The sequence below is a fragment of the Magallana gigas genome, chromosome 5, assembly GCF_963853765.1.
Source record: "Magallana gigas chromosome 5, xbMagGiga1.1, whole genome shotgun sequence".
NCBI lineage: Eukaryota > Metazoa > Mollusca > Bivalvia > Ostreida > Ostreidae > Magallana > Magallana gigas.
The window spans coordinates 27,623,345-27,638,233 of record NC_088857.1 but is presented as its reverse complement, the minus strand read 5'-3'; the positions used below and the strand labels follow the sequence as shown (position 1 = coordinate 27,638,233).

Genomic DNA, 14,889 nt, shown 5'->3' with positions numbered 1-14,889 from the left:
TCAAATCTTAGCAATAATTTCAGAAAAATTATCATTTCTGTTTGGGACCCCATATTTCCAAAAAAAAAATGGCATGTGACATAGGTCACAAATAATCAATAAAAATAAATCAACATCTTAGGTCCCCATCTTAATATCCAAGATGTTTTTGGATGATCGACATTTTTTTTACTAGTATTTCAGGTTCCATCCTCTTTAAGGTAGTTGTGTCAAACAGCAATGTGACGCAGGCCTGTCAATTTTATTGTTGGCCTCTCAGCCACCATAATTATATGATTCTTTGAAATCAAAAAGATTTGTCTGGTTTTTGAGCTAAGACTACGCAGTCTATACACATTTCACTTGAAACCAGTGTCATTTTTAACTTGTTTTGATGCAAGAAATAGATAACTATGTTCTAATGGTTAAAATGGTTCAAAGAGTGTTCCTTATATAGATATGCCTTTAGTTAAGGAAAATTTTTGGAACATCAAAAGTTGGGATCCCTTAATCGTCTAAAATCATTTTTTTTTTAAATTCAGTCATACCTATACCAGTTAAGAAGAATATTCAAAATTTACAAATAAAGACTTCTGCAAGAAAAAAAATAACGATAAACAGCCGTTTATAATTATTCAGATATACTCTATGCACGGACATAATAATTCTGCCCGTTTTATTTCGCTCTCGATGTCCGCGGGCGAATTAAAGACTTAATCCAATTTATACCCCGGTGAACATTTGACCTTGCTGTTAATTTTTTTAAAATAACATTATTTGTCAAGCAAAACAAATAAAAATTGATAAAAAACCCTTTCTATACATGTAAATAGAATTAAATTAGAATACTTGAGAAAATAGATTCATGCAGCTCCATTTATTCCTTTTGAAGCAGGAATGAGTGACGTATTTCTCTACCTTTAAGTTATCAGAATAGCCGAATCAGATACATATATGTTATCAAAACTAATAAATACAATGTACTTATTCGTAATAATTTCAATACCACTAATCTTGCTTTATTAAGTTGAAAAAGACAAGTTGAGTTCTAGGCATATCTGTATTTCAAAATGTATGCTGAAATTGTAGAACTATTAGGCCGTGCGATATTATCCTCTAAGTTTGTATTGACTAAGTACTTGTAATTTCCAAAATAAAACAATCTTTTCTTTAATTACTTTGAGTTGGTTACACACTTATTTTGTAAATTATATTCCTAGAATAGTCCGTAGACAGGCTACATCAGCACAGCAGAAAATTTCTCCATGTGACTTAGCCAGCATTTTCATTACAGCACAGTCGTCTTTCTAAAATCATATTTTCATATTTATGAACAATATATATATATATATATATATATATATATATATATATATATATATATATATATATAATTTGTTTTAAACACACAAAGAATCAATGAATTGAATTATTATGGAGGGTTTTCGATTTAAATTTTTCAGATTTTGTTTTTTACTGAAAGATTTATACCAGTACCATAATATTAAAAGTTAAGATTTCATTTGTTATTCAACATAATTTTGCATATTTTATGTTGCTTTTATCTCACTTTTTCTTAAAGATAAACGAATGGCAATTAACTCAAAAAGTAGGCCATAGAGTACACGTAATCCTTCAGATTGAATCATGAATTAGAAAATATATTTTTTGAGAAAAAAAATAGATATATTATCAAGCTGCAATTTAAACAATTAATTACCAGGATGCAATGCGTGGTGAAACTGAACCCTGGGATAGATCTGACCATACAGTTCTCCGTCACGTGACATGCAGTGTTCCAGGTACACTTTAGATTCTCATTGCAGGATGGACAAGTTACACCTGGGGGAGTTATGCCTCAATTAATTTTTTTTTTTAATCGCATGCCTATAATACATTTACTTTAGCAAGATAAGTTAACGGTAGATGATTGATGAAATACTGACTTATAACTTATACTAGAATTTAGTATTCTCAGACTGTATAGTAACATATTTATGATAAACCTTTTATTTTACAGTTCCATTTTTTATTTCAATTTGTTAACATCGTCTGATGCTTGAAAAAGCCATTTCTTCTTGTACCACCATTATTCATAAATTATACGTCATATGGGATAAACGAGTTCTTTTCAAGGGAAAAACAGACACATTTCAATTTGTTTGTCATTCTATGTTGTTACTATACAACAGGTGCATTTTGTATAATGTTGTAACATATACATGCACGACATCATTTTTTTTTCCCCTTTATACTATTTTACTAACCTACATTTGTGGTATTTGATTTTGAAATAAGTGAAGAATGTGTTGACGTTGGGTGTTGAGCTAGACAAAAAAAATGGAAAAATAAAATAGTGCAAGTCACTAAAATGCACAGAAGAAAATCGAAGAGGAAACATGAATTTTTTATTGTTGCTTTAAGAGGTAAATTTTACAAACTTGGACACGGACCTTCGCTTAAGTAACTTAATTTGTTTCTTTTTCTAATTTTATCTTATTTCTTTATCTTTTTCATTATCTAAAATATATATAATATATATATGTACATCAATAACCAAAAAAGTAGCATTAACTTACTTGGACATGGAATTTGACCACAATTGTTCATCTCAAACAACGACCCGGTACAATTGTGACCCCCATACTGTGGAGGGATACAGGCTCTGGATCTCACCCTGGAGCCGCTCCCACATGTAACACTGCACGGTGACCAATTACCCCAAGCCGATAAAACACCATCCACTTTCAACAATAAAAACGAAATCTATCTATCTATCTATCTATCTATCTATCTATCTATCTATCTATCTATCTATCTATCTACATGCCAGGTATCTAAAAGAAATAAAAGAATACCCGAATACGAAATATACCGGGACACAGAATCCATTTAACCACTTTAAAATCTACACAACTTGAAAATTAACTAACATCATAGGCCAGAAACTTTAGACTTTTTCGGAACTCTTTTGAACTACTGATAACTCAAAACTGGTCTATCCTGGACTTTATATATAATGCCTTAGATTGTGATACCTGGACAGTGTTCAGTCCCACATTTAGCTGTTTGTGTTGTCTGTCCGGTACATGGAGCACCACCAAACAGTGGAGGGCTGCATGTTCGAGTCCTCTTTTTCAAACCTCCACAGGTTGCACTGCATTGACCCCAGGACCCCCAATCGTTTAGGTGCCCGTCAACTGAGCAAAAAAACAACAACAACAAAAACAGACAAATCTTGTTGAATTCATAGAGCCATGATCGAGAGGCCTATAATGAAATAGACAGGCCTACGTCATATTGATGTTTGACACAACTACCCAAAGTCCAAGCTCTTGTTAAAATGGTTCTAGTTATTCGGGGCCTTTGCTGTTATGTTTCTTTCTTTGGTTGAAAAAATGATGCAACAGTACGTACATGTTATTATGAACTATGATATTGAGTGCATTAATATAAATTAAAACTTCCGCGCTCTATTCTAGAAATTGTAAATAATGCGATAACCTTTTGAGCTAATGCTCAGCATGAAATAACACTAGCTGACAGTGCGAAGTCGATTGGTTTCCTTGTAGTCTTGAAACGTATTAAAAATAATAAGAATATAACAAATTATTTAAATAATAAAAAATGTCAATTCTTGGCATAATTATCGTTGTACATGTAAGCATAATTTTAAATTACTGATATCAAATATTGGAATATTTTTTTCTACATAAAAACTTACTTCTTTTAATAATCTTTTAATAATTCTAAGTAATAGCTTTTTGATGCAAAGAAAAAATCATCTTTAAAACAAAAAACAAGAATTCTTCGTATAATATTTACATTTTAAAGCCAAAAGCAGTGTCAACAAACCAAAAACCCTACCTGGACAATGCAAAGCACCACAAGCCATCGTTTCGACAGTACTTCCCCTGCATGCAGCTCCACCATATTTGGGAGGATGACATACCCGCGTTCGTTTCTTGATTCCTTCGCAAGTCGTTGAGCAGGGACTCCAGGGTGTCCAAGCTGTCATCTTACCATCAACTTTAATGCAAGAGAATCAGGCGTTGAAGACTTATCATATACAATGCAAACTCAAAGGACTTCTTGGGGTGTTATCCTTGTGGAAAGATAAATTGAATGCTATTTTTTTTTCATTTCACAATCACAGAGATAATGTAACCTGGACAGTGTGTAGAACCACAAGCCTGTGTGTCTACGGTGTTTCCCCTGCATGGAGCCCCACCGTACTGAGGAGGGACACACGTCCTGGTCCTCTTCCTTTGACCTTCACAGGTCGCTGAGCAATGACTCCAATGTTGCCATGCACTTAGAGCACCATCAACTTTGGAATATACACAGGTTTTAAACATAAGTAACAATAAATATTTAATGTAACATTAAAGTTTTAAAATTCAGAGAATTTAAAACTATCTATAACAATAAATTGTTATAGATAGTTTTAAATTCTCTTAATGTAACGTATCTTTTAAAGATAAATTACGTCATGCAGGGCCAGAAAACGCTTCTGAATTCTTGTTCCGGTCATATTTTACTATCTCTGTCCCATGTTTCTGCTTCTACCACTTTTTGTGTATTATCTCGATAATTATGATACCTTTGCGTCAAAACTAGATGAATTCACTGGAATGAAAAAAGTCAAGATTATCTGTTTTAAAACGCCCTTCTACCGCTTTAGGTTTCAATACACAACCAAAAATAGAAAGACTACGGGGATTTTGCATTGCAAAAGGCAATGAAAGTACCCCGGATGGTAGCGTTAAACAATTGTCCAAGGTGTCCCAAATACTTTCGAATGGAGAAAAGATGTAAACAGTTTCCATTTTGCCTCTCCATACGATGGGTATTTTTTTCGTTCCTGTGAAATTCTCCGAGTAAAAACAGATTATGTTTAGATGAAGAAATCTTGGATATCTTTTTGTTCCTTTTCATCGATTTGAATTGTACTTCATTGTCAAGTATGTTTATATTGATATAAAATCATCAAAACGTGAGGAAGCAATAACATGGGACAGATTACTAGGAGACAACATTCAATGTCAAATTGATATTTTAAGTTGAATATTGATAAAGAGCAGTAGTTCCATTAAATATTTTTTTCAATTAGTTTCCTGAACTGATTTTCTTTGCCAAATGAAAAGAACCCACATCCTATGTCGGAAGGCAATATGCCAAAGGAAATAAAAAACACATGACCTGTCGATATGATGTAGACTTACGATTCAAAAAATATTTTTCAAACCAATTATGATAAAATAATAAATATAATCCAAATATTAAATTCACTATGACGTAAAGTAAGTTCATAAAAAGGCATCTCGTAAGTGACTCTATTAACTTAATTCTTTTGAACATTACCAGGGCAGTGTTTCTGTAGACATGGTGCTTTTTCCATGTTATTCAGACCACAAGGGGCGCCACCATGAAGAGGAGCAACGCACGCGCGCGTCCTCGTCTTAAATCCGGGACCACAAGTTTGACTGCATCCGCTCCAATCACCCCAGGCTTTAAAGTGTCCATCAACTGGAAGCATTATCATATACAAGGAATATAGTATAAACATCGTTTCAATAAAAAAAAAATATGGTGAGAACATCAAATAACATCTATTGAATCATTAACTAAATACCGTGGAATCATTAAAATTCGTGGGGGGTGGGGGGCCTACTTTCGTGGATTGCTTCAATTTTACAGGTTCGTTGTGACGTAATTTCGTGAATTCTCGGATACTTACAAAAGAAAATATGACGTTACAGTCCTAATTTATTTATTCGTGGAGGATGTTAATTCGTGGGTGAGCGGTGCCCACGAATTCCACGAAAATTGAGCCATCACGAAATATAATGATTCCACAGTAACCTGGACATGGGGGAGCTGTACAGGTCATTTTTTGAGTTCCTTTTCCATGACAAGGCAAGCCACCATGTAATGGTTGATAACAGATGCGAGTACGAGTTTTGTGTCCATCACCACACGTTACACTGCAAGGGCTATACGTACTCCAATCCCCAAACCAGCCGTTTACTACAAATGTAAAAACAGATAAAAATATTTTATAAAAAGCTAAGTAACTTTTTTTCATCTAAATTTGTTGCAGATACTTTCGTTTTCTAGATTTATCATTATATCATCATTTTATTATTATTGCGTTTTATAAACACTATATACATGTATTAAACATTGTTTTTTTAAGTACTAAATATTTACTCATTCATTCCGTTAAAGCTGTGCCATGTTTAGTAGTATTGATTATTTAATGACATCAATATGAAATGAGCATATATATGAAAGCGTAGAATTCACTAGTTTCTTGGCTAGAAACTGTGACAATGAGTTTACCCTGCTAACTAGTTTGTGACCTTATTAGCAAGAAACTCTCTCTTTTAATTACAACGTAGTTACATGTATATAAAAGCTAATATCTAAAAATCTGCTTTCATATTAAGCATCTATCAAACATATTGAGTATACAGTTACAGGTATGTTCACCAAATATTACATCTGTGAGTGATATTTCAAGATTTATGAGCAAAATGGCGCAAATACTTGTTCCCCCCCCCCTGAAAATAGGCATACTGTAAACCGACTTTGGCTTTAGAGAATTTTCGCGATATTCGCTGGAGCCTCTTAGTCGCGAATATTTCTTGCCGCGAATCGGTCGTATCCTCGTAGGTTTAATAACAACACAGTTGTAGATAAGGCTTGATCTCGGAAATTAGTCGCCGCGACCTAGTTTATCTCAGGTTATTCGCAAACTAGAGTCGCCGCGACCTAGTTTATCTCAGGTTATTCGCGAACTAGAGTCGCCGCGACCTAGTTTATCTCAGGTTATTCGCGAAAAAAAAGTCGTCGCGAATAAAAATTGGTTTACAATTTTATAGATTCTGCATGATAAAGTAAAGTTATATTCAGATTATGGGTGGCTTCATTGTGATTTGCAAAGCGCTATTCAACTTTTCTTCTCCTTAACAAAAACAATACCTTTTGTATGTGTCTATTCTTATTACATGTAATAATGTTAATTTTGTCTCAGCTTTATCTGCTGTAATAAACGAGACATTTCACAAAATTTGAATTGAATTAGATGAATTTAAAAGTTTTCGTGAAAACTAGTTAAGATGAAGGTTGACTGCAATGGTAATGAATCAGGTATTTTTTATTTTTTAAAGCACCTTTTCTTACATGTACCTTTAAAAACAATAGAAATAATCAGTCAAAATAGTGAAAACTTGAAATATGGAGTAACTATAAAGATACCAGGACAGTGACTTTTTATGCAAAGCGCGATCTCGTTTCGACTGCCGCTGCAGGGCTGACCACCATGATTTGGAGGAACACAAACACGTGACCTTGTCTTGACTCCATGATTACATGTCTGACTACACGTGCTCCATGCGCCCCAGTTTTCAAAGTATCCATCAACTGAAGTGTATAACCAAAAACATGTAAGTAATCCCATATCACATACAGGCAGGGGAGGAAGAATGAATAACATACAAGATTTTCGTTTTTAAAATACATACAAAGTTTGGTTTTGTTGTACATGTAGTTCGCAAGTAAACATTATTTTTTTTTTAGTAATGCAATACTTAAATATGATGGGTTTTAAAAAAAAAACCTTGATAAATTCACTTAATAACTGTACTTGAAGATAAGTAATTACAATTTGCCTTCGTTTAGCCCATCTGTATCTTTCAATATGCTCCGCCAATTAGAACTGAACCAAAACTAGTATATCATAAACTTAGTTCCTTCATCGTCGGAACCCACAGGTTTTCTATCCGTTACATTGTTGAAAGCAGTGTAACAGATCGAAAAACCCGTTGGTTCCGACGATAAGTTCCTTGGACGTTGGAATTTCCTTCAAATGGCAGATAAAAGTACTAATTATCTAATAAATGTGGTTCAATAACACATTTATTTCTTTAAACAGACTAAGTTGTTTTTACACCTTTGTTTTCTCTGCCCTGCAGTTCCTGCATTTGTAGACAATTTCAGAGGTAAATAATCGAGCAAGTGATAAACAACTACACAACGTATTCATTCGATGATTCTGTTCTGTATTATTATAATAATTACCTAGTAAGGGTTCTTTCAAATCCCAACATCGTTTTCCTCTCATAATTATTCAAAACAATATTTGATACTAGCAAAAATTATTTACCGACAAAAACGAATGTACTGTACAAACAATATAAACATGGTAAAGTGGTTTTTAAAATAAAATTAAGGTGGTATTGTAACGTAATTCCATCAAAATACTAGTAAACAAGTGTCCAATACCACCTTAATCAAATTACTTGAACAAAGTTTAGATTGCAATTTAGTTATTCAGACTATCAAATTTCCCAAGCTCTTGCAATAAAATCAATTTTCATGGTGAAAACTCAAATATTTCTTTTAAATATAATGAAGTATTTTTGGTCTGTTAAAACTTTTACAAGGAACGTTTCAATTCCCGTAGAAAAGATCTGAAAGATCTCGAAATCTTATGCGATAGGTAATTTTGTTTAAGGAAAATCTGTCTTTTCTCTAAAGAGAGGAAGGGGCATTCTTTTTTTATTTTTTTAATTAATAACAGTTCAAATACTAGTAATCTTGTAATGAGAAGTTTATGGGACGTTCTGGTAAGAGTGCACCGAATATCTATGAAGAATTTATTTGAGTACTTGGACACTGATGTGGTTTGGGATGACAAGCTTCCGTCCTTGAAGACGACCCGTGACAAGATCCGGTTCCGTATATTACACATTCCCTCGTGGAAGTCCTTGTTCCAGCACCACACGTCACGCTACAGTGACCCCAATGACTCCATTGCTTCCAATGTGCTGTAATGTAAAGGTCACCGAAAAAATAAACAATTATGATAATTAAGGCTGGGTTTTTTCATAAGTTGCGATTCAATTAAATTCGAAAGAAATCTATTGGACTCATCTATAAGAAATATATTGGACTTGTATTTACTTGTTCTAATTTGACACCTGCCGATATGTGAGTAGATATTGTGACAATAGACCTCCCCGTCAGGTAGTGCATGGTAGTGATGTTGGCAGTCAGCGTCTGATGAACACAATGATCCAAACGCGACTGTAAAGTAGAAATTTTTAAAAAAAAGTGAATCACAACAAAATCGGCAAAAATGATTACATCTTTTTTAAAAAAATCAAAAATTCTATATAACACAAAAAACAGTAGATTTTTATCAACATCAAACTGAATCACGTTATCGTCTTGCATAATGTTGTTGTTGACATTTTGAGTAGTCACCCTTTATGCTGAATAAAGTCTGTACATCGCTTAATGAAGAAAATTCTAAGATTATTTCACTCCCAATGATATAATACAATGTACCATATATGTCTGCTAAGTCATTTTTACTTTGTTGTTAGTGGGTTAGAAATAATTGGTTTGCAAAAAAATCAGGTGATGGCGAGACCTGCGAGATTTTGCGAACTTACTGTATTTAATGGATAAGATACGATCTTTTTCTAAGACCACTTTTAGAGATATCATTTATAGATAAAAGCGTTCATCAACATTGCTATGGTGGTTTCCTCCATCTTCTGATTAAGATAGTTTTCCTAACGAACAAGTAAGCAATTATAATTTTTTTATGAAAAAACTGTTTTCTTAGTAAGGATAACTTATGCAAGATCTTAAACCTTTCTTATAAATCGAATTATAATAATACCATGATTCAAACAATCAAGGAAGAGTTATCTAATAGATGATAACAACAGATGTGTTCTTAAAGGGACATGGTCACGATTGTGTGAATATATGTGTTCTTAAAGGGGCATGGTAATGATTTTGGTCAAATTCCATTGTGCATTTTTTTAAAATTTACAATGCTTTATGAATATATTTCTAATGATCAAATGAAATTTGAAGAGTCAGTCGTAGAGTTATGAGCAAGAAACAAGACTCACAATTCTTTGTCATGTAAACAAGGCTCGTGTCCTGTTCTTAGGTTCAATATACCAGTAAAAAAAATTCAAGCTGATTCGTCTATCTTCTTATCCATTTTAAGCATAGATAAATAGGTTTCTAACGTTCAGCACATTTATCTTAGGTCTAAAACTGGAATTTTCAATTCAACGTTCAAAATTTAAACAAAAGCTTTGTTTACCTTGCAAAGAATTGTAAGCTCTGTAACTCGCTTAAAACTCAACAAATGATACTCACATTTCGATTGCCTATTCAAAATGCCTTACTGAAGCATTGTAAACATTAGAATCGGAAAAATGATTTTTGACCAAAATTGTGACTATGCCCCTTTAAAACTTTATATATATGTTCTCAAAATTGTTATGCATATTTGTTTTTGGCAAAACATAATTATAGTAAAATAGATAAATAGGGATTGCTTTTAAAGGGGCATGGTCACGATCTGGGTCAAAAATCATTTTTCCGATGTTAATGTTTACAATGCTTCAATAAGGCATTTCTTATAGTCAATCAAAATTTGAGTGTCATTCGTTGAGTTATAAGCGAATTACAGAGCTTACAATTCTTTGCTATGTAAACAAATTTTTTTATTACATTTTGAACGTTGAAGTGAAAATTCCAGTTTTAGACCAAAAATGAATGTGTTAAACGTTAGGAACTGTTTATCTATGGTTAAAATGAATAAAAAAAAATAAACAAATCAGCTTAAACAATATTTTTCACTGGTATATTGAACCTATGTAAAAAAAAAAATACAGGGCAAAAGAACTGTGAGCTCTGTATCTTTCTTATAACTCCATGAATGACTCTCAAATTTCATTTGATCATTAAGAATGCATCTTTAAAGCATTGTAAATAATAAAATCAATAAATTAGAATTTGGCCAAAATCGTGACCATGCCCCTTTAAACTTATCTTTAAAGGTTAATAAATCTATAGACTCAGGTATGTTTTCAATTACTTTCGTTTAAACATATTTTTTAGTATATATATATATATATATATAATATACAGTGGGTTTGAACACAATTTCATAAGATCTAACTATGTGGATGATAGAAAAAAATTACAATTTACCTAATTGAACCCCCTAAAGAGCAAAAACGTTCATTTCTGTTGGAAAATTTTATAGGTCAAGAGAAGTCGTCTTTTTACCCCAATGATACCCAAATAAACCCCAATGATACCTAAATGAACCCCAATGATACCTGAATGGACTTTGAAATACCCCAAAGAAACTAAATATGTGCATAATTGATACATTTAATGAATTTTATGTACCAACATGTTCGTAAATGAATTAAATCTCAACTTTTTTTCTATTAAGCAATTATTCTGAATTTTAATACCTCATTGTGGGATTTATGCCTCTTGAGTTAAGTAAACATCCTGTGATCTTTGGTCACATTGATAAGATTTCTTTGTTTTCATGAATGATAATGTTTTTTCCCATTAATTGATTGGCCTTTCTTTTAAACATTCATAAATTGAAAATCATTTACAAGTATTGGATGGTCACGGCTATTTTTAGACAACATTTATAATCTTGATAAAAACATTTGCTTAGTTTTACTTAAAGGGGCATGGTCACGATTTGGGGTAAAAATCATTTTTTAGATTTTAATGTTTACAATGCTTCAGTAATGCATTTTTAAAAGACAACCAAACTTTGAGTGTCATTTGTTGAGTTATAGGCGAGTTATAGAGCTTACAATTCTTTGCTATGTTAGCAAAGCTTTTGTTTACATTATGAATGTTGAAGTTAAAATTCCAATTTTAGACCTAAAACGAATATGTTAAACGTTAGGAACTGTTTATTTCTACTTAAAATGAATAAGAGATAGACAAATCAGCTTGAAAAAAGGGTTTTTTTCACTGCTACATTGAACCTATGTAAACAAAAACAGGGCACGAGCCTTGTTTACATGACAAAGAATTCTGAGCTTTCTATCTTGCTTATAACTTAACAACTGACTCTAAATTTCCTTTGGTCATTGCAAATGCATTTCAAAAGCATTGTAATAAAAACAGAAAAACAACATTTTACCAAAATTGTGACCATGCCCCTTTAACAAAATAGTTTATTGCTTAAAAATGTATCTTTAATTTCAAGGAAAATCTTACAGTTATGTTGTTTAGCCTTTACTTTGCATTCTTTGCTTCCTAATACTGTATATTAGGATATAAATGTCTTGATTAACAATGATCCCAATAGAATTTAAATTATAATACTATGAATGCCCATTATCAGATTAATCATAAGAACAAGGTTAACTGCTATATCATCCCGGAGAAAGTTATCAATATTTATATGCAAATAACTAATCGCTTACTTAGTTTGGTAAAAAAATTCCTGGTGGTCACCTTATTATAGCTGAACATTGAACTTTTGTTAATATATTCAAATGATTGCGTGTACAAACACACGTTTTAACATGGTCTCCATTATCATTGATGCTAAATGAAAACCTCGAACCTCACTCAAACTTGCTTGATAGATGTGTTTGTTGTAAAATTATATCACATGATTCCTGCGGTGTAGTACTGTATGATATGATAAACTATAGCTATTGTTTTAACTGATATAATATTGTATCATACTATCATATCTTACATATGATGTGATGTAGTATCAATTTCATTTGTATATTATGATATGATATTGTAACATATGAAACTATATTGAATATCATGATATTGAATTATATAATATATCAATATATCACATGATATTGTATTATGAAATAAGATATAATGTTGTATAAAAGTATATAGTTTCATTTGATATTATATCATATTATATTTCATATTTGATACAATATCATATAAAACAACAGCATATTTTATATGATATCATAACTTATAGTACAAAATCAAACAATATAATATCATATTTAAAATATTTTTATGTATCGTATGACATGATTTTGTATCATCTGATACTATATTGTATCATATTTTATTTCATGATGTTGTGTTATGTGATATAATGTAATAATATACTGCAATACAATATAGTATCATGTTTTATGATACTATATCATATATTGTTACAATGTTATATCATATGATACAATACTATATTTATCATGATATATTGTGATATTATTTGTTTATGTATTTATTTAACATATTATTTATCATATTACACAATATTGTTTAGTATCAAAGGATGGAATATCGTATTTTATAGAAGTATATTGATTAACCTAGTATCATGAAATATCGTATAAAAACATACAATATGATTATTATACAATAATGTATCATATGATATAGAATATTGTGTCAAACCACTACAGTATCCAATATCCAAGATCATTAGCTATGATTCTCATATAATGTGATAAAGGTGGTCTCACGAAGTTGATGCCTCATAAAGGTGATGCCTCATCTCGGTGAGCTTTGTAATCTGTGATTACCTGTGTTTTATTTCGATTTTAAAGAATAGATTGATAACCAATAAAGAAACACTTTGGTCAAAAATGAACAAAAAATCATAGTAGTTTGTAAGCGGTGTTTACTTAATCACAGGCTTGCGCGGAATGTCACCTAGTTATGCACATATTTAGTATCATTTGGGTGTTCCAAAGTTCATTAGGGTATCACCGTGGTTCATTGGGGGTATTCCAAAGTTCACTGGGGTTCATTGGGGTACAAAGACGCACCGGGTCAAGAGTTTATTTTCATGTCGTCGTTGTTTTGGACATTAGACAATGTTGGTATATTAATTCTTCTTAAGAAAATGTCCCTTATAAACATATAGAACATTATTATTCATTTATTTACATTCATTATAAAAGCTTATTAGGTTAAAAATAAGGGAGTGAATTTTGAATGCCCAGGTATCTAGCGGGTGATTGCCTTTTGACATATTTTGTGATTTGTAAACTAGTATATTTGTCCTGATTTCGTGTGCTATTAAACCAAGCTGGACATATGACAAGTAATCTTAGATAAGTCTTGTCATTCATAACATTTGATTAATTCACTTGCATTCAAGAAACCTGATCGTGAAAAAAATAGAGTTATCCCCTGTCTGTTCAAGCAACAATTTACATTTTAATTCAATGGTTTACGGTACCTGAAATAATGCCCGTTTCTAGAAGTACAGAGATAACAAAGGTGCACAGATTCATGGTTAGACAACATCAGACTAATTTGTGATTTCTTATCTATCGATATCTTAAGGCAGGTCGCGGGTTTGCTTTCGTCATCAAATTCTGTACGCAAATTACACAACTCGAGTGGCTGTTTTGTGCACATTCGTTTATGACGTCACAACATCTCAAAATTTCCCGCTTTAATTTAGACGCCAAATGAAACATGGGCTATACTGTATAATAAAGTTATCTGATTTAGATATATGGTGTAAATACAATGTTAGTAATCCAAACTTAGTTAAGTAAAGAAAACAATGTTTTAACATTGAATACGTTAACACTATATGACAATTATGACCCTACCCTTGAGCCAGAACCCCTAGCTCGCCTCGACATGAAATTAACAATTTTGGTAGAGGGCTTCCTAGTCTAAAAAATTTGGGATTCAGTTTTCTTACAGATGTGTGGGAGTAGAGAAGAAGATTTTTAAACATTATATGCATTAACACAATATGGCCATACTAGTATTGGTCCCAGCACTGTGTTTGTTATTAAAGATAACAAATAAGTCTGGTTTGGCCAGTATGCAGATTTAAATTAATTTTTTGATGAAAATAGTTTATGACTTTAAGCTGTTTGTATCAGAGTTATGTCAGTTTACTATAGTTGCTTTGATGAGCGATGTAGTCCCATGGCCTTTTTTCTCCAATGGTTTTAAAGTAATAAATTTCTGAAAATCTCTCGTATTCATCATTGATTAGTGACCTCTTTGTGTCTATTTACCTGAATGGACCTTTTACTTTTTATACATGGAAAATGCGTCCCAGAATATTAGTCGACAATCGCGATACAA

General features: G+C 31.9%; 1 protein-coding gene across 2 annotated transcripts; it reads right to left on the bottom strand.

Annotated features, from left to right (window-relative positions):
* Positions 1–1,032: 1,032 nt before the first annotated feature.
* Positions 1,033–14,144, bottom strand: LOC105331241 (coadhesin). 2 transcript variants are annotated; one of them, XM_066084722.1, is made up of 13 exons: positions 14,018–14,144; positions 8,950–9,072; positions 8,655–8,813; positions 7,243–7,407; positions 5,866–6,009; positions 5,344–5,508; positions 4,148–4,309; positions 3,847–4,008; positions 3,018–3,179; positions 2,559–2,723; positions 2,247–2,306; positions 1,700–1,821; positions 1,033–1,286 (listed from the first exon to the last, which is right to left on the bottom strand). In XM_066084722.1, the coding sequence occupies exons 1-13, from the start codon at positions 14,070–14,072 to the stop codon at positions 1,188–1,190; spliced, it is 1,743 nt and encodes a 580-aa protein (XP_065940794.1). In that variant the 5' UTR covers positions 14,073–14,144; the 3' UTR covers positions 1,033–1,187. The 2 variants fall into 2 exon arrangements, with proteins under 2 accessions (XP_065940794.1, XP_065940793.1); XM_066084721.1 differs by having other exon boundaries at positions 1,035–1,286; positions 5,845–6,009.
* Between the last annotated feature and the right edge of the window lie 745 nt (positions 14,145–14,889).